General features: G+C 39.1%; 1 protein-coding gene across 2 annotated transcripts in view; it reads right to left on the bottom strand.

Annotated features, from left to right (window-relative positions):
* Positions 1-21,024, bottom strand: part of PIP5K1B (phosphatidylinositol-4-phosphate 5-kinase type 1 beta) — a 327,449-nt gene that overhangs the window by 58,944 nt on the left and 247,481 nt on the right. For both annotated transcript variants that reach the window (XM_022573556.3, XM_022573557.3), the window contains exon 13: positions 17,658-17,802. In XM_022573556.3, coding sequence (XP_022429264.1) covers positions 17,658-17,802 — 145 coding nt within the window. The remainder of the gene's footprint in view (positions 1-17,657; positions 17,803-21,024) is intronic.

Here is a 21,024-nt window from a genome sequence, read left to right as displayed (position 1 = left end):
AGGGTAACAGACACAACATTTTGGAGCCTAGAAGCCACGTAGACAGGTAGTAACTGATTGCAAACCCAAGAGAGCTGAATCCTAAGCCACCAGTGGGGAAAGCAGAGAGAGACATAGCCAGGCAAATACTTGGGTCCATTCCAGCAGCACACTGGAAGGCTTTTTTTCCCCTCTGATGAGGACATAGAGCAGAGGACATCTGGACCTAGGGACACCAGAGGCAGCTGAGGGAAAAGAGAGTGATGAGGTTGAACATGTGCCTATTAGACGCTGAGACACCCAGCCCTCCTCCCTGCCAAAGGTCCCAGAAGGCTGACAGCCAGGCCTTTCCCCTCCAAGCAAGAAACTGGGAGCATCTTCTATAGGGAATCAGATCAGGTCACAGCAAAGACTGGTGGACACCAACACTGGTTCCACATCAAAGAGTCCAACTGGATGCCCTTTAGTGAAGCTTGGTCAACTCAAATGCTTTAACTTCCAGTCAGACTTTTAATTTCCCATTCAAACATGTGGTTAGGCAACAAGCAAAGCTTTCCAGAAATTTGAGGAAAACTCTGAATATGAAAGAGGCAGACCAAAACGGACAGAAAAAGGCAACCCACATGAAAATTGAGACCAAAAGAGACAAAAATCAGAGCAAAACAAAAAACAAAATCCTGATCTCTTCAGAGAGAAAAGAGAAGAAATTTCAACTGTGAAATAAGGAAAGATTGCTGGAAAGGAGACCAGTAAGCAAAAAAGAATTTTTTTTACTGAATCTTTTTTCAGTAAACAAAAAAGAATTCTCATAAACTATGGCAACAAAAATGAAAACCTCAGTGGAAAGATTAGGAGATAAAGTGGAGGAACTCTCTGAGCGAGTAAAATAGGAAGACAAACAGATGGAAATAAAGAGAGAAAAGTAAACTGGAGGACAAATCCAGGAGATTCTATATGCCTAAAAGGAGTTGTAGGAAGAAGAAAGAAAGTAGAAGGAGGAAATAAAAAAACAGTTACAAAAATTTTCCCAAACTCCAAAGCATGCGTTTGCAGATCAAAAAGGCCTTCTGAGATTGGTGGAAAATAGACCTGCAGCAAAGCCTATTATCACGAACCACTGAGACACTAGGGGGAAACTGAAGAGATAATAAGCTTCTAGAAAAAAACACAGGCCATATACAGAAGATCAGGAATCAGAACAGCACTGCATTTCTCAATGGTAACTGGAAACTAGAAGATATCAGAGCAAAGCCTTCACAGTTAAAAACAACAACAAAAAAGATTTCAGTGTAGAGTTTTATATCAGCTAATCTATCAATCAAGTGTTAGGGTGAGAATAAAGACTTGTTTGGACATGCAAGGCCTTGAATATTTTGCCTCCCATGAATCCTTAGGAAGATACTGGAGGATGCGCTCCACCAAAATGAGGGAGTAAACAAAACAAGAGGCAGATACAGGGTATGCTAAACAGGGGAACCAACACAGACAAGAGTTGATAAGGATCCCAGGATGGTGGAGAAGGGAGACTCCAAGATAGCATATGAACTTCAGGCCCTAGAGGGCAATCCAATCCAGACAGGAGCAAGTCAGAAGGCTTTGGGGGAAACTTCTGTAAGACAGTGAAATTAACAGAACATGATGCATCTAAATAGTCTGGGAAGCAATTAAGACAATTGGTGGAGAGTTTAGGCTTCCATTATATACAAATACATAGAAAGCTAAGCAAACGAAAGAACAAGATGATTATTACAGAGAAAATAAAAAGTCATACAGAAAAGGAAACCCAAACATAATATTCACACGATTATAATAAAACACTCGATATAGATCTAAGCACAATCATGATATAACTATACTGGAAGACTAGAAGGGTGGGTGGGAAGGAGGCATGTATGTGGTGGGTGTGGAATGGGGAAAAGACAGCTAAATCTTCATCTTCTATAGTGGGAAGTTATTAGCTAATGTCTAAACCTGAAAGATTGAGAAACAGCAATATAAGCATGCTGTTTAGAGCTACAGAATTAACTGTCAAACAAATCAGCTAAAAGAATTGAAGGTGGTCACATCTGGGGACAGTAAAGTGTAGGGGGAGGTGAACAAGGACCTTCTCTCTTTCCTAATAAACTTTATACAACTATTTGACTGTTAAATTCAGTACACAGAATTTTGATGTAAAAAAATAAAAGGGCTGGATGACACGATGTCAAAAGGACCCTTCCACTGCCAAAGCTCCATGATTCTTTTAGGGCAAGTTTTGCTACTGGGATTGGAAAAGTATCAGGAGGATGGGCAGGGAAATTCACTCATTAACTTGGCCTTGGCTTGCCTGCCTTCTCTTCTACCGCAACTCAGTGAGGACACAGAAAATGGCCAGTAATGGCAGATAGAATTATCAGGACATGAAGCCAGATGCACTTACATATAAATAAAGAATAAAACACCTTTTCCCAGACCTTAGTGCTTAAATACTCAAAAGTATTCTTCCAATGTGATGAGAAAGAAACAAAAGAAAAGACAGAGAAACTAACACATATTTTCTCCAGTAGCCATCAGGATGAATTTTCATTTTAGCCAAATCCTTTGTTGAGAAAACAAGTCTGGTTGTTTTTAAGGTCTTCTGTGACCTTCCAAACACTAATTTTTAATATGGCTGGCCAGAAAAGTAATGAGCTCCTTTACATCATTATATATTTCATCTTTATGACTTTATCCTTGAAAGCAGGTTATTAAATAATTACATTTTGGATTAATATTATTCTGATTTGACATTTTATCATTGTCTCCTAATTCCCTCATTACTTACCTAATTCTCCTGTCACCCAGACCAGCATGAGCTTAAGGTGGCTGTGTAGACGTGTTTAGTCAGCCAGTGGGTGGGGGGCGGGGAGGTCCGTTAGTTTCTCCAAAATTAATGAGTCCTCAGCAGCAGGTTCACATTTGTGGACTTCCAGGGTGAAAGCTTTACCCCAAAGCACAAGTCATCTAAGTTACAGGGAGATAAAGCTGGCTACTGTGGAGATAATTCCACACGTAACAGAAGGATTTAACACAGGATGCTGGGGATCCACTTCCTGCTAGCCTTGGAAAAAATGAGGTTTGTTATTTTGTGTATATTAGGTGTATCGGAGAATCAAAATCAAACTCAGGATCCAGGTGTAGACTATATGATGTAAATCTGGGGTTTTTTTTGCCAAAAAAAAGGCCTGGGTTTGAGGAGGGGAAGCTAAACTAACAGGCATATAATGAAGCTGCTATCAGGCTCCAATTTTCTCTGCAGGTGCCCCAGTCACAACTGGAGAAAGATATGACACGGCGCTTAGGTTCGCCTGTAGTCCCAGCATGCCTAAAAAGGTCCTAATTTCTAAAATGAGATATTCTTCTCTTGGGAGGCTGGGTAACAAAGCAGGCTTCTGCTTCAGGATTCTGAGGAGTGTAATTCTCCCCCAAACACGTATCATCCTTTTCTTGGTGACCTAGTTTCCTGACACAGGAGAAAAGTTGACTAAATCCTCCTCTTCACTCTAAGGAGAATGGAAGTGACATCACACCTCTCCACCAGCCAAAAGTGTGTTTGCTCTGAACTGAGTTTTATTCAGTTGATGAGATGGGGTAGGCTGGGGTCTTGGCAATAAAGTGCTTTGTTAGGGCATGGGTGATGGCTATCTTGCCTCCAAATTATATCAGCTGCTCTATCACCTGGATCCCCCAGGCTTACAAACCTCTTTGTGGAATTCTTGAGCTGAAGAACCTTTTTATCTATCCCATGTGCCTGGAATTAGCTAAGACATTTCTATGAGTATTTATAACCAGCATCTACTCTAGCGCAGTACCAGGGAAAGTGTTATTGGCTGTCAGACAGACTTGTTGGTAAATATCAGAGTCTCTACTTGCACATAGTATTGAAAAAAATTACGGCTACCGTACATTCCATTATTACCTTGGCATACTACTAAATTGACTCTATGATTCCTTTTATAAGAGTCTAGACCGATTCTTGCTCTTGCACGCACACACCATCTCTGTGAAGCTTTGATCTTTGTAATTCTTTTCTGTGAAAGACCTTTAATTCTACCTAAGTTTTTGCTCTGTGTGCTCTGGTTGTTATTTATATGCTGTCTCAAGTCTCCTTTGCAATGCTGGGCAAACCACATTCCTCAGGCTCAGGTTCTGCCAGTTGAGGACACTGTCAGGAAGCTGGGTGGGTGGAAGAGAGAAGGGTCTCTTCTCTTATTTTTTTTCCTTCCTTCTTTGGACGATGTCTTTGGAGCCGGTTTTGTCCCTGCCACTATCCCAGCTCTTTAGGTGACGTCCTCCTCCATTGTCCCTGCTCCTAAGGGGGCATCTGGTCCCCACGTGGGGCCCTCCTTCATGAGTCTAGGTTCTGGTGACATGGTAGGGCTCCGGCTAGGAGCTGCTTCCTGCTGTTAGTTATTTACCTGGGTTTCTGCAACTCCCTCCTTTCACTCTTCCAGCCTCCCACGCTCTGTAACCAATTCCCTTGCCTAAATTCTTTGAAGTTCCAAATGTGTTTTCTGTTTCCTTGACAGAACTCTGACTAATAAAGTACTCCATGAGGGCTTTTTGCCAAAAACAACTATATCTTGCCCCTTACAGTGGGACTTATGGGGAAGCTGCAAGGTGTTAGGGTCTGGAATCACTTGATTATTTTAACAAGTATTTTGAGGCTGCTTACTATGTGCCAAGAGGCATAAGTGCTTTCTAATTATTATTTCATTTAATCTTTCTAACAATGCTCTGGGGCGGTAGCATCATAATCCATATTTTATTAATGAAGAACCGAGGCACACAAAGGTAAAGTGACTTGCCCAATGTTCGATAGCTAGAAGTGGCAGTTTGAGGACTAATGCCCTAACTGATGATTTATAATAGTGAAAGTGAAAGAGAAAAACCTGGCTGGGGATGGAGGGGTCAAGGACGTCTGTCTGCAGGTAGGAGTATTCAGAAGAAGAAGCATAAAAGCACAGAGTCTGGAGAGGTCAGATTCAAAATTCAGCATCAACAGGAGGGTTGCAGAGACCTTCCAAGGGGCTGGCAGAGCCCCCAGCTGGCATCTGGGTATGGCAGGGAGCTGCCGTGGCCACAGCAGATACTGCAGGCATGTGCTGGCCGTCCCTGGAGGTTATGGTTAGAGAAGTGGAATTACTAGCAAGTTCTTGCACCCAACTTTCTTCTCCCTTCATTTTGTAAGTAATGAAGCTTCCTTTTAACCTTACTATGTCAACAGAGGATATGGGATTTCCTAAATCAAGCAGAAACATACCTAACAAAAGTCTCTTCTCAATGAAATTCTGCCATTTACAACAATGTAATGGGTATTACGTAGAGGGTATTATGCCTAGCGAAATAAGTCAGAGAAAGACAAATATTGTATCTTATCACTTACATGTGAAATCTAAAAAATAAAACAAATGAATGAATATAACAAAAACAAAAACATATTCACAGATACAGAGAACAAACTAGTGATTACCAGTGGGGAGAGGGAAGGGGGGAGGGGCAAGATAGGGGTAGGAGATTAAGAGATACAAACTACCATGTAGAAAATAAATAAGCAACAAGGTTATATTGTACAGCACAGGCAATCTGGTTAATATTTTATAATAACTTTGAATGGAGTATAATCTATAAAAATACTGAATCACTATGTAGTACACCTGAAACTAATATAGAATTACAAATCAAATATATTTCAATTCAAAAATAAGTCTCTTCTCAATGATCATGTAACAATTTGGAGTCAACCTGTAGAGTTGGAAAATAAAAACGTAAGGAAATAGTTATTTTAGGTTTCTTATGAATTTAACTTAATATGTCATATTTTTAGTGTTTGAACACTAAGAATCTAACATCTTTGAAATGAAAAATCTTTACTCAAAATCACATGGAAAAAGAAAAGGCAAAACGGGTAAGAAAGAAGAGAACTTGTGTGGATGTTACTGAATTTCCATTAAAAGCATCATCTAAAAGCCATCTTGTCTGAGACGTGATGATATGGACGAGGGCAGCTGTTGAATGGCTGAGGCTCGTGCCTGATATTCTCTGTCAATGCTGTGCATGGAAATCATGGCTGTACTTTTTAGCCATTTGACCTCAGGAAAGTTAGCTAATGTTGCTAAGCAACTCCCATCCGTAAACTGGAGATAACGAAGATAATGACCTTATAGGGTTGCTGTGAGAATTGAGTGACTTGATCCCATGTTAAGAACTTAACACAGACCCTTACTAAGGTCCAATAATTAGCTGTTTTTGTAGTTGTTATTGGATTCTTATTGGCGATTTGAAGTATGACTAGTACTATGATAGAGAAGTTCCCATAGCTACCACGTTTTTAGTAAGCAAGCTTAGCCCAATGACTTCTAGAATAAACATCATAGGTAGATGTTAACATAAGCACAGCACTTTGCCTACTGGAAATACTATAGTTATTAAGCAGCAAAAAACAGCTCAAACACAGGTCCAGAATTCACGTTAGGAAAAAAATCAACCAATTGACCATCTGTGCATAACACACACATCAAGGATAAGACCAGAAGTCTTTGGAGACCATGATGAAAGGGGTGGTACAGTGGAAAGAACATGAGGCTTGGACCCCAGAGACCTGTGTGACAGTTTAAATCCTATTAGCAGGCTATGTGACCTTGGATATGTCACATAATGCATGTCTCTGCATTTCTCTTTCCTTATCTTTTAGACACATCTGTAAGATAATGGGTCTCTAATATTCTTTGGGATGGCTCTACTTGTATGTCTTTAACTTTGAGTGGTAAGCAATTTGTGGGGAGGTACCTTTAGCTGGAGGCAATGGTTCCACCCTCTCCTAGGTTTGCCATACTCTACAGGCAGGAAGAAAGCGGCACAGAACTTTGCTTGGAACCACTGAGGCAGCCTCTGAGGTCTAGAATGTTGGACCCATCATTTAGGGAGCCTTTGTCAGCTGTCCCTCTATGGGCAAATGACCAGTGGTTTTCCTCTGACCTATCTGCCCTTCTCACAATACACCAAATGTCTTCAGGATGAGTCAACTATTAGAAATAGCCACTAGCAAAACATGAGACTAGACAGAGTGGTGATGTTGGAAAAGGCACCTTTAATGGGGAAAGGATAAATATATTGGAATGCAGTAGGGTTTTCTATCCCTATGCATAATCAAAGCTTCAGCTTTGCTACCAACTGTGCAGGAAATCACAAAAAAGAATTAATATTCATGTGTGTAACCAATTTCCACAACATTAAACTAACTTGTTCTTAACTTTGAGATAGAACACATTTGCCTCTGCATTTCTTAGTGCTCAATTTATACCTCCTTTCAAAGGACAGAATTATTATTAGGAAAGAAAAATTTAAGAATAAAAACTTCAGAATATAAATCCCACTATTTGACTGGGAAGCAAGAATCCACAATAGTTTCTTTTTATTCCTGTGAATTGCATGCTCTAACATAGCACTGTTGAGCAGAACTTGAAAATATGTACCCCCAGTAAACAGGTCAAATATATACTTTAAAAAATGATACTATTTTTTTCTTTGCTTCCTAGTCAATTTTTGGAGTACACTTAAAAAAAAAAAGAATAAATTGCAATTGGGGTGTTTGAAGTCACAAACAATAATCATTTTAAAAAAGGAATAATTCTAAGAGACAGCAGCTTCCCATTGCGGTATATAATTTAGGTGTGGAGACATCCAGGCACTAACTGACACTTTTCAAACTTAAGGATTCTGAAAAGACTGACAGAATGACAACCACTAGCTGAAGTATCTACAGCGTATTTAAGTGCAGATATGTTTAGTATAATGCAAAGTGGGAAAACAGACCACTCTGCCTTAACAGAAAAATGATTCAGAGATAAAGGAAGAGAAAAACCTAACACGTGAATTATAACATCAGTTTTCTTTCCAGGCTATCTGGATTAGGTCTTAAACCTTAGCGGGCCACATGAGACTTAGAATATTGTCTATGTATTACCTCAAGAGATACCACGTAGGACTAGGAGGGCTCTAAAGGAAAAAATGGTAGGAACAAAATATGACAACTTCTTTTCAGTTTTCTGGTAAGGTTTTCCTGTTGAATAATTAGGGGTGGGTATGGTGGGGAGGGAAGTAGGGATATGGATTCCCAGGGGTTCGCTTGCCATAACTTCTCTTCAGGGTTCTTTAGCACGTCTGTGCTTTTTTCCCACCTTTTCCTTATGATTTCCATAAGGCAGTCATTAAGATCCAAGGCATGTCTTTGGCTTCTCTTATACATCAAGGCTAAAAGCAGAAATGCCCACAGGAGCAGGCAGGCAAGAGCAGAGGTGAACAAAGCAGAGGTTGCTGACCTGGAGGGTCCATGCTTCTCCCCTCCAGCAGATAAATGCCAGGAAGCAATGGAGCCAAGTGGTGCCAAAGCTAGTGATTTTTCAAAAGGATCTGGGCATTGTAGTGAAACAATATGATTTTTAAATGTTAGCTTCTTTTAAAGCATTCTAGGTTCACTCCAGACAGGGCAGACAGCAGAAGCAAAAAGAACTACAATCCTGCAGCTTGTGGAATGAAAACCACATTCACCGAAAGACAGACAAAATGAAAAGGCAGAAGACTACGTACCAGATGAAGGAACAAGATAAAACACCAGAAAAACAACTACATGAAGTGGAGGTAGGCAACCTTCCAGAAAAACAATTCAGAATAATGATAGTGAAGATGATCCAGGAACTCAGAAAAAGAATGAAGGCAAAGATAGAGAAGATGCAAGAAATGTTTAACAAAGACCTAGAAGAATTAAAGAACAAACAAACAGAGATGAACAATACAATAACTGAAGTGAAAAATACACTAGAAGGAATCAATAGCAGAATAACTGAGGCAGAAGAATGGATAAGTGACCTGGAAGACAGATGGTGGAAATCACTGCCTCAGAACAGAAGAAAGAAAAAAGAATGAAAACAAATGAAGACAGCCTAAGCGCCCTCTGGAACAACATTAAATGCACCAACAGTCAAATTATAGGGGTCCAAGAAGGAGAAGAGAGAGAGAAAGGAACTGAGAAAATATAGGAAGAGATTATAGTTGAAAACTTCCCTGACAAGGGAAAGGAAGTAGCCACCCAAGTCCAGGAACTGAAGACAGTCCCAGGCAGCATAAACCCAAGGAGAAACACACAAAGACACATAGTAATCAAACTGACAAAAATTAAAGACAAAGAAAAATTATTAAAAGCAACAAGGGAAAAATGACAACATACAAGGGAACTCCCATAAGGTTAACAGCTGATTTCTCAGCAGAAACTCTACAAGCTAGAAGGGAGTGGAATGATATATTTAAAGTGATAAAAGGGAAGAACCTACAACCAAGATTACTCTACCTGGCAAGGATCTCATTCAGATTCAACAGAGAAATCAAAAGCCTTAGAGACAAGCAAAAGCTAAGAGAATTCAGCACCACCAAACCAACTCTACAAGAAATGCTAAAGGAACTTCTCTAAGTGGGAAACACAAAAGAAGAAAAGGACCTACAAAAACAAAGCCAAAACAATTAAGAAAATGGTGATATGAATATACATATCAATAATTACCTTAAATGTAAATGGATTAAATGCTCCAACCAAAAGACACAGGCTTGCTGAATGGATACAAAAACAAGACCCACATATATGCTGTCTGCAAGAGACCCACTTCAGACCTAGGGACACATACAGACTGAAAGTGAGAGGATGGAAAAAGATAGTCCATGCAAATGGAAATCAAAAGATAGCTGGAGTAGCAATACTCATATCAGATAAAATAGACTGTAAAATAAACAATGTTACAAGAGACAAGGAAGGACACTACATAATGATCAAGGGATCAGCCCAAGAAGAAGATATAACAATTATAAATATATATGTACCCAACATAGGAGCACCTCAATACATAAGGCAACTGCTAACAGCTATAAAACAAGAAATCGAGAGTAACACAATAATAGTGGGGGACTTTAACACCTCACTTACACCAATGGACAGATCATCCAAACAGAAAATTAATATGGAAACACAAGCTTTAAATGATACAACAGACCAGATAGGTTTAATTGATATTTATAGGACATTCCATCCAAAAACAGCAGATTACACTTTCTTCTCAAGTGTGCATGGAACATTCTCCAGGATAGATCACATCTTGGGTCACAAATCAAGCCTCAGTAAATTTAAGAAAATTGAAATCATATCAAGCATCTTTTCTGACCAAAACACTATGAGGTTAGAAATCAATTACACGGAAAAAAAGTACAAAACACAAACACATGGAGGCTAAACAATAAGTTATTAAATAACCAAGAGATCACTGAAGAAATCAAAGAGGAAATTAAAAAATACCTAGAGACAAATGACAATGAAAACACGACGATCCAAAACCTATAGGATGCAGCAAAAGCAGTTCTAAGAGGGAAGTTTATAGCTATACAAGCCTACCTCAAGAAACAAGAAAAATCTCAAATAAACAATCTAACCTTACACCTAAAGGAGCTACAATAAGAAGTACAAACAAAACCCAAAGTTAGTAGAAGGAAAGAAATCATAAAGATCAGAGCAGAAATAAATGAAATAGAAACAAAACAATAGCAAAGACCAATAAAACTAAAAACTGGTTCTTTGAGAAGATAAACAAAATTGATAAACCTTTAGCCAGACTCATCAAGAAAAAGAGGAAGAAGACTCAAATCAATAAAATTAGAAATGAAAAATGACAAGTTACAATGGACAATGCAGAAATAGAAAGCATCCTAAGAGACTACTACAAGCAACTCTATACCAATAAAATGGACAACCTGGAAGAAATGGACAAATTCTTAGAAAGGTGTAACCTTCCAAGACTGAACCAGGAAGAAACAGAAAATATGAAGACCAATCACAAGTAATGAAACTGAAACTGTGATAAAAAATCTTCCAACACACAAAAGTCCAGGACCAGATGGCTTCACAGGTGAAGTCTATCAAACATTTAGAGAAGAGCTAACACACATCCTTCTCAAACTCTTCCAAAAATTGCAGAGTAAGGAACACTCCCAACCTCATTCTCAAGGCCACCATCACCCTGACACCAAAACCAGACAAAGATACTACAAAAAAAGAAAATTAGGGCTTCCCTGGTGGCGCAGTGGTTGAGAGTCTGCCTGCCGATACAGGGGACATGGGTTCGTGCCCCGATCCGGGAAGATCCCACATGCCGCAGAGCAGCTGGGCCTGTGAGCCATGGCCGTTGAGCCTGTGTGTCCGGAGCCTGTGCTCTGCAATGCGAGAGGCCACAACAGTGAGAGGCCCGCGTACCACAAAAAAAAAAAAAAAAAGAAAATTACATACCAATATCACTGATGAATATACATGCAAAAATCCTCAACAAAATACTAGCAAACAGAATGCAACAATACATGAAAAGGATCATACACCATGATCAAGTGGGACTTATCCCAGGGATGCATGGATTCTCAATATACGCAATCAATCAATGTGATACACCATATTAACAAATTGAAGAATGAAAACCATATGATCGTCTAAATAGATACAGAAAAAGTTTCTGACAAAATTCAACACTGATTTATGATAAACACTCTCCAGAAAATGGGCATAGAGGGAACCTACCTCAAAATACTAAAGGCCATATATGACAAACCCACACCTAACATCATTCTCAACGGTGAAAAACTGAAAGCATTTCCTCTTAGATCAGGAACAAGACAAGGATGTCCACTCTCGCCACTATTATTCAACATAGTTTTGGAAGTCCTAGCCATGGCAATCAGAGAAGAAAAAGAAATAAAAGGAATACAAATTGGAAAAGAAGAAGTAAAACTGTCACTGTTCGCAGATGACATGATACTATGCATAGATAATCCTAAAGATGCCACAAGAAAACTACTAGAGCTAATCAATGAATTTGATAAAGTTGCAAGGTACAAAATTAATGCGCAGAAACCTCTTGCATTCCTATACACTAACAATGAAAGATCAGAACGAGAGATTAAGGAAACAATCCCATTCACCATGGCAACAAAAAGAATAAAATACCTATAAATAAACCTACCTAAGGAGACAAAAGACCTGTCTGATGATGAAAGAAATCAAACATGACACAAATAGATGGAGAGATACACCATGTTCTTGGATTGGAAGAATCAATATTGTGAAAATGACTATATCTCCCAAAGCAATCTACAGATTCAACGCAATCCCTATCAAATTACCAGTGGCATTTTTTACAGAAGTAGAACAAAAAATCTTAAAATTTGTATGGAGACACAAAAGACCCCGCATAACCAAAGCAATCTTGAGGGAAAAAAATGGAGCTGGAAGAATCAGACTCCCTGACTTCAGATTATACTACAAAGCTACGGTAATCAAGACAATATGGTACTGGCACCAAAACAGAAATATAGATCATTGGAACAGGATAGAAAGTCCAGAGATAAACCCACACATCTATGGTCAACTAATCTATGACAAAGGAGGCAAGGAAATAAAATGGAGAAACGACAGTCTCTTCAATAAGTGGTGCTGGGAAAACTGGACAGCTACATGTAAAAGAATGAAATCACAACATTCCCTAACACCATACACAAAAATAAACACAATATGGATTAAAGATGTAAATGTAAGACCAGGCACTATAAAACTCTTAAAGGAAAACATAGGAAGAACACTCTTTGACATAAATCACAGCAAGATCTCTCCTACCCACCTCCTAGAGTAATGGAAAAAAACCCAAAAAACATATGGGACTTAATGAAACTTAAAAGATTTTGCACAGCAAAGGAAACCATAAACAAGACAAAAAGACAACCCTCAGAATGGGTGAAAATATTTGCAAATGAATCAATGGACAAAGAATTACTCTCCAAAATATATAAACAGGTCATGCAGCTCAATATTAAAAAAAACAAACAACCCAATTAAAAAATGGGCAGAAGATCTAAATAGACATTTATCCAAAGAAGACATACAGATGGCCAAGAGGCACATGAAAAGCTGCTCAACATCACTAATTATTAGAGACATGCAAATCAAAACTACAATAAGGTATTACCTCACACCAGTTAGAATGGGCATCATCAGAAAATCTACAAACAACAAATGCTGGAGAGGGTGTGGAGAAAAGGGAACCCTCTTGCACTGTTGGTGGGAATGTAAATTGATACAGCCAGTATGGAGGGTCCTTAAAAAACTAAAAATAGAATTACCATATGACCCAGCAATCCCACTACTGGGCATATTCCCAGAGAAAACCATAGTTCAAAAAGACACATGCACCCCAATGTTCACTGCAGCACTATTTACAATAGCCAGGTCATGGAAGCAACCTAAATGCCCATCGACAGATGAATGGATAAAGAAGAAGTGGTACATATATACAATAGAATATTACTCAGCCATAAAAAGGAACGAAACTGGGTCATTTGTAGAGACGTAGATGGACCTAGAGACTGTCATACAGAGTGAAGTAAGTCAGAAAGAGAAAAACAAATATCGTGTATTAATGCATATACATGGAATCTAGAGAAATGGTACAGATGAACTGGTTTGCAAGGCAGAAACAGAGACACAGATGTAGAGAAAAAATGTATGGACACCAAGGGGGGAAAGAGGGCGGGTGGTGGTGGTGGATGAACTGGGAGATTGGGATTCACATATATATACACTAATACGTGTAAACTAGATAACATAATAAATAAGTAAGTAAGTAAATAAATAAATTGTATAGCACTCCAGAAAAAAAAAAATTCTAGGTTCACAACATGCTTTTCTTTGGCTTGCATTCCTTTGGAAGAACACCCACTTGATTGTGACAAAGGCTGCCGGTGGGCCAGCTCAGTGGCGTGTAGCTGGCGTGGTTTTCTGATGTTCAGCCCAGAGCCCACTTCCCAAGCCTTTTTAAAGACTTTGTGAATTCCCTGTATCAAATCCCTTTCTGCTTAAGATAGAGTGGTTTCTTGTTTTTGCAACTGAACCCGGATGGATAGCTAAATATATCAAATCGCAATTTGGAGATACAATGCCACAGAAGATTTATTTCAAACAATTCTCTTCAAAAAAAAAGGGGGGGGCAGAAATATCATAGATAACACTGATGCTTTTCCCATCTAAATATACATGTTAACCACTGTCAGCATAAATAAAAGTACCAAGAGTTATACCATAGCCCTGGAGCATGCAGAGGTAGCTTGCTCCCAAGCTGGCCAGAAAGGATTGGGAGTCAGAAGGAACTCTGATTCAGATCTTGAAGTAACCTTATGAATACCCAAGAGTTGAATACCTCTGGCCAAGAGACTGAATACTTAGTCAAAACCACTGCCACCAAAAACAAACAAACAAAACCCTTTTATTTTTGTGCTGAAAATTCTAGTAAATAATTTAATACTACCTGCCCTGATCATGAGAACAGTAGCAAATGGTAAGAAACCACCGCAGCTTCACATGAGAATTGTTTTTGACCTTGCAAAGCATTTCCTGCAACTTTCCAGCCATCTTTCGAGCTGCTATTTATATTTGAGAGCAAAACAACTGCCTTCAGCTGTACCGTACAGATAGGAAAAACTGTTGCTTGACAAATTTACGTAACAAACTTGAACATTCAAGGTACACATTCGTTTTAGGTATAAGTCCCTTTAAATTCTTCTAATTTGAGGAAGCTAACCAAATTACTTTTACAGTTCAGGTGAGTTGAATAATTTACAATGGAGCCTTATTTGCTGGTCCTACAGCAGAGCTATCCAAACAGAAGCCCAGCCAAGATTTGTGATTCACCTTGTCATTTGCTCCTTTTCTCTAGACCTAGATGGGCTGTCTCACCTGCTACCACCTAACCTGTATCTAGCCAAGAGAGAAGGCAACAGCAACAAAAAGAGAATTTCTAGAACCTCAACTACCAAAACTTAACTTGCCAAAAGACCAAGCTAGAATTTATAAATATGCACACATTAAAAATGAATCTACCATATTGAGTCCTCTTTCTGGAAGTGAACCAAGTTGCTAGGGTGCAGGGGGAAATGACTTACAGTATAAAAAACATTTCACCTGCACAAATTTGATCTTGATTCTTGAGAGCTGAATTATGACAAGAACCAGTTCAACATTTAACAGATAATTTTTGACAAAGTATACATAGTTATCCCTGACCTGTAATTGAAGCTAGTTACAAAAGTGCATATATAAACATAGAAAAAAATAGCTAATCCCACAACGTTGTGACCTCTTTGTAGAGGTACTTTCTATTACGAGAACCAATGTTTGAGAATATTTTGTTAAAAAAATAATAATAACAAATTAACTTTCTATCTAAGAAACTTCAGTACCCCTCCCCAATATTCAAATTCACTTTAAATGTTTGAGAGTCCCTGTATTAGTTTCCTATTGCTGCTGTGACAAATTGTCATAAGCTTAATGTCTTAAAATAAGACCAATTTATTATTTTATAGCTCTGGCAGTTAGGAGTCCTAGAATTCAAGGGGTTGGAAGAACTGTGTTCCTTTGTGGATGCTCTAAGGGAGAATCTGTTTCCTTGCCTGTTTTGGCATTTAGACTCTGCCTGCATTCCTTGACTCATGCCCCGTCCTCCACCTTCAAAGCCAACAGTGTAGCATCTTCAAATCTTTTCTCTCTCTGACCTCTGCTTCTGCCATCACATCTCCTTCTCTGACTCTAATCTTCCTGACTTCCTCGGACAAGGACCCTGTGATTACATTGGGCCTATCTGCATAATTCAGGATACTCCTCCCATCTCCAGACCTTTAACTCAGTCATAATGGCAAAGCCCCTTTTGCGACAGCCTCTTCAATAAGTGGTACTGGGAAAACTGGACAGCTACATGTAAAAGAATGAAATTAGAACACTCCCTAACACCATACACAAAAATAAACTCGAAATGGATTAAAGACCTAAGTGTAATGCCAGACACTATAAAACTATTAGAGGAAAACATAGGCAGAATACACTGTGACATAAATCACAGCAAGATCCTTTTTGACCCACTTCCTAGAGAAATGGAAATAAAAACAAAAATAAACAAATGGGACCTAATGAAACTTAAAAGCTTTTGCACAGCAAAGGAAACCATAAACAAGACAAAAAGACAACCCTCAGAATGGGACAAAATACTTGCCAATGAAGCAACTGACAAAGGATGAATCTCCAAAATTTACAAGCAGCTCATGCAGCTCAATATCAAAAAACAAACAACTCAATCCAAAAATGGATGGAAGACCTAAATAGACATTTCTCCAAAGAAGACATACAGACTGCCAACAAACACATGAAAGGATGCTCAACATCACTAATCATTAGAGAAATGCAAATCAAAACTACAATGAGGTATCACCTCACACCAGTCAGAATGGCCATCATCAGAAAATCTATAAACAGTAAATGCTGGAGAGGGTGTGCAGAAAAGGGAACCCTCTTGCACTGTTGGTGGGAATGGAAATTGATACAACCACTATGGAGAACAGTATGGAGTTGCCTTAAAAAGCTAAAAACAGAACTACTATATGACCCAGCAATCCCACTACTGGGCATATACCCTGAGAAAACCATAATTCAAAAAGAGTCATGTACCACAATGTTCATTGCAGCTCTATTTACAATAGCCAGGACATGGAAACAACCTAAGTGTCCATTGACAGATGAATGGAAAAAGAAGATGTGGCACATATATACAATGGAATATTACTCAGCCATAAAAAGAAACGCAACTGAGTTATTTGTAGTGAGGTGGATGGACCTAGAGTCTGTCATACAGAGTGAAGTAAGTCAGAAAGAGAAAAACAAATACCGTACGCTAACACATAATATGGAATCTAAAAAAAAAAAAATATGGTTCTGAAGAACCCAGGGGCAGGACAGGAATAAAGACGCAGATGTAGAGAATGGACTTCAGGCCACGGGGAGGGGGAAGGGTAAGCTGGGACAAAGTGAGAGAGTGGCACGGACATATATACACTACCAAATGTAAAACAGATAGCTAGTGGGAAGCAGCCGCATAGCACAGGGAGATCAGCTCGGTGCTTTGTGACCACCTAGAGGGGTGGGATAGAGAGGGTGGGACAGAGGGAGGCACGAGAGGGAGGGGATATGGGGATATATGTATACGTACAGCTGATTCACTTTGATATGCAGCAGAAACTAACACAACATTGCAAAGCAATTATACTCCAATAAAGATGTTAAAAAAATTAAAAAAAAAAAAGTCCCTTTTGCTATATAAGGTAACAGCGTCACGGATACCAGGGATTAGGCTGTGCACAATCTGCAGGGGCTGTTATTCTATCCGTCAGTAGTTACTAAGGTCACTCATACCGAAAGAAAATATTCAGATACTTTGTAGCTATTTGTGTAAACATTAACCAGGAGTGCTTGCTTAAAAAATCCACTCATACGATTATTAAAATAAAAATGATGAAAGATTCATCTTCTCCAACAAAGTACATAGTTTCTACAGGACATAATGATTAACTGTACAGAAAAATCAGGAGGGTTTTCCCTCCTGTCACAGTAAATATCCAGCATTTTCTCTCTTTCTCTTACAGGGCAGGCGACGGTCCCATCCTGGTTGTTAGGGATGACTTGTTCTCATTCAGAGATACTGCCTAGCTGTGATGTTAGTGTGGTAATAGCCGACTGGTAGTTTGATTGCACTAAGTATTACCTGCTTGAATAAAGCGTGGTCCTGTCGTGTGGATAATGTTCATTGACGTACAAGGAAGAAGATGAAATTGTGGTCGCCAAGGAAGCAGCTTCAAACAGCGATGGAGTGCTAGGCACCAGGTCTGGCCTGTGTCGGGATCCCAATGCTGGGTGACAAAAAGCAAACAAACACTCATGAATCTCGGTAAGAAATGCTGCTTTAGTGTATATAATAATTTAAATGAGTCAAAGGCATTCATTCTACATACCAGGCTGCAAATTAAATTACGAAATAACTGTGCTCTTTTGAACTACAGCAGAAATGTAAAATAGCTTCTTGCAAACAGGTAAAACAGAAAGGAAACTGCATTAATTTACAAAATGGCTTATGGAAATGCCATTATGAATGTGCTTTTAAAAACCTAATAAAGTGATTTACTGTTTCTCGAAAGATGACATAAAAAGCTCCTAGGAGCTTAAGGAGATAATTCGACAGAGATTAAAAGGATGATTGGCAAATGTATAGACAGACAGTGAACTTGCTTTCCTCTCCCGAGGCTATGCCCATATCTGTGATTCTCAGTGCAGATCTAAGAACTCAGACTTGTTAACAGCCAAGAAACAAATGCTTCACAGACTAACAGCCAGCTATACCTTAACCCTGTTTGAGCCCACATACATCTTTGAGTATTATCCACAGCTCTTCTTGACATTATATTCTAACAGCAAGGCTGCCTTTTTAAAAATGAGAAAACTCTTATTTTTCTTTAAAATGTAGGTACCTATGAAAATACTTATGCAAGAGCCCTCCCTCATCAGGAAAGTGGAACAGTCAAGGCTGAGCAGTGACCCAGCCTACTCTCTCTATGTGGATTTTTTTTTGAGAGTTGAATCTGGATCTTTTTTTTTTATCCTCTGGATCATTTTTAATCATCCTATCCTAAACTTTGGACAAATTCACATTCATGATTGCTCAGCTTGTCAGAGATAGTATTTTGTTTAAAGGTCCAGCCACAAAGAACAGAGCTCCTTTAAAAAGAGACATGCACGTTCCCAGAGATAGAACTCTGTGGATGAATCCTGTCTTTAAAGTTCTATAGTTGGGCTCAAGCTGATTTATTTTTCACCAGTGGAGATATTATATAATTTTATGGAACTATAGCTGACCTATAACAATGTATTAGTTTTACGGTATACAACTTAGTGATTCGATTTATGTATATATTGTGAACTGATCGTCACAGTAAGTTGAATTAATGTCCTATCACCACAGTTACAGCATTTTTCTCTGGTGATGAGCATTTTTAAGATCTCCTCTCTTAGCAACTTTCAAATATGCCATACAGTATTATTAGCTCGTGTCACCACGCTGTACTGTGGATTCTTTTTAATCACTTCCCCAAACTAAACTAAAACAGATGATAATAAATACAATATAACCTCACAGTGTTTCTTGTATTCCTTTATAGGCACAATAGGCTCAAAATTATGTACTGTCAGGAAGTGAACGAATGGAAATTGATCCTAATAGGCACTATCATGTGAGTGTGAGGTTTGGATTTTGGACTTGGAGGGATATAGATGGAGAGGCGGGGCGAGGCATGGAGGGAGACGGGGGCAAGCACAGAAGGCCTGGACTCTGGACTAGGAATCCAGACACACATTAAAATGTATGAGATGCTGCAGCTCTGCATCCGATTCGGATCAAAATAAAGAACTGCCATGATGAATAACAGATGATAATCATATAAGAACACAAGTGACAACATGCTCAACATGCAAAAATCAGAAAGGCTTCAATACGACAGTTGGCTAGCAGTCTTCAATATACTTGATCCCCCCCCAAAATATATATATATACTTGATCCCACCTTCTCATCAAATACAGAGAAAAATATGAAAACTCTCAGTAACATAGAAAACTGAATCTGAAAAATAACCTCACATCAGATTCCAATGAATCACTACTACATATAAGGCAGATAGAGCCAGACTGAGAACAGCTAATGCAGACTCAGGTCTTGGGCATTCTCAGCCTGATTTCATAAACCAGGGGCTCGCTGAGTGACAGAATACAGAAACACACTACCTGTCCAGTGACTCGGGCCCAGGTCAGACAGCACCCAGACACTGGGTGGCTGACCCTTAGGAGCAGTTCTTTGAAGCAGAGAACTGTTCCCTTATGTGCCCATACTCTTCAGTTTTTTAAAATAACTAGTGTGGTGGGCAGAATCCTAGGATGACTCTGAATGACCTGCACCCTTGTATAATCTCCCTTTGAGTGTGGGGGGAAGCTGTGAGAAGGATGAGGTGTTACTCCTGTGATTATCTTATGTGGCAAAAGGAATCTTGCAGATGTAATTAAGGCTACTTATCAGTTAACTGTGAGTTAGTCAAAGGGAAGGTTATTCAGGTGAGCCTGGCCTAGTCACGTGAGCCCTTTAAATTTGCATCTAGAGGTCAGAGATGGTGATGGCAGAGATTCCAAGTGTCAGGGGGATTGACCTGCAAGAAATTCTCTGTCTGAAGACGGAGGGGGGCTGCATGGCAAGAAATGAGGATGCTCTCTAGGGGCTGAGCCTGGCCCACAGCTGTTAGACAGCAATGACATGGGACTTCAGCTCTACAACTGCAAGGAAGTGAATTCTGCCAACAACAGGATGAGCCTGGAGGAGGATTCTTCTCCAGAAACTCCAGATGAGAACTCAGCCAGCTGACACCTTGATCCCAGTTTTTGAGACCCTGAAAAGCTGTGTCGGAGAACGCAGGTAAGCCTTGCTAGTCTTCTGACTTATAGAACTGTGAGCTAATAAATGGAGGTTATAATAAGCTGCTAACTAACTTTCTGGTAATTTGTCACATGGCAAAAGGAAACTAGTACAACCCAGACATACTGAGAATGATAGAAAACAAATGATTAAAAACTGGAGGGAAAGTTGGTAATGACTTGGTGCATTACGAAAGGGGAAGTCCCCAAGTATAGAGCATTATAGAAAGGCCGAACCTTGCAGCAAACTTTGTAGATGCAGAGAATTGTCAAGATAAACTCATTTAAAAACAGTACGTTAACAGTTTCAAAGAATATGCTCCATAGGTTTTTCTTCAACCTTCAGAGACTTTTTCTGGTGAAGTACCTTTAGATCTAAAGCAATGAGTCCAATAGTTCAGCTGAAAAAAGCATAATTTGTGCACTGCTTCCTACGTTTCCAGACTTTCTAGATGCTGTGTAGTGTATTTATTATACTTAACCCTAAGATTAACAACTGGACTCATGGCTTAAACTTTAGAAGCAATATATACATTTTTATTGAGGTATAGCTGATAGAAGTCATATTGACCACACTATTTGAAAGTTTAACTATCACAGTTTAAAAATAAGTTTATCCTAG

The sequence above is a fragment of the Delphinapterus leucas genome, chromosome 6 (assembly GCF_059928025.1).
Source record: "Delphinapterus leucas isolate spDelLeu-1000000601 "Yukka" chromosome 6, BTC_Dleu_Yukka2, whole genome shotgun sequence".
In the NCBI taxonomy this organism is placed as follows: Eukaryota; Metazoa; Chordata; class Mammalia; order Artiodactyla; family Monodontidae; genus Delphinapterus; species Delphinapterus leucas.
This window is presented reverse-complemented; position numbering and strand designations above follow the sequence as displayed.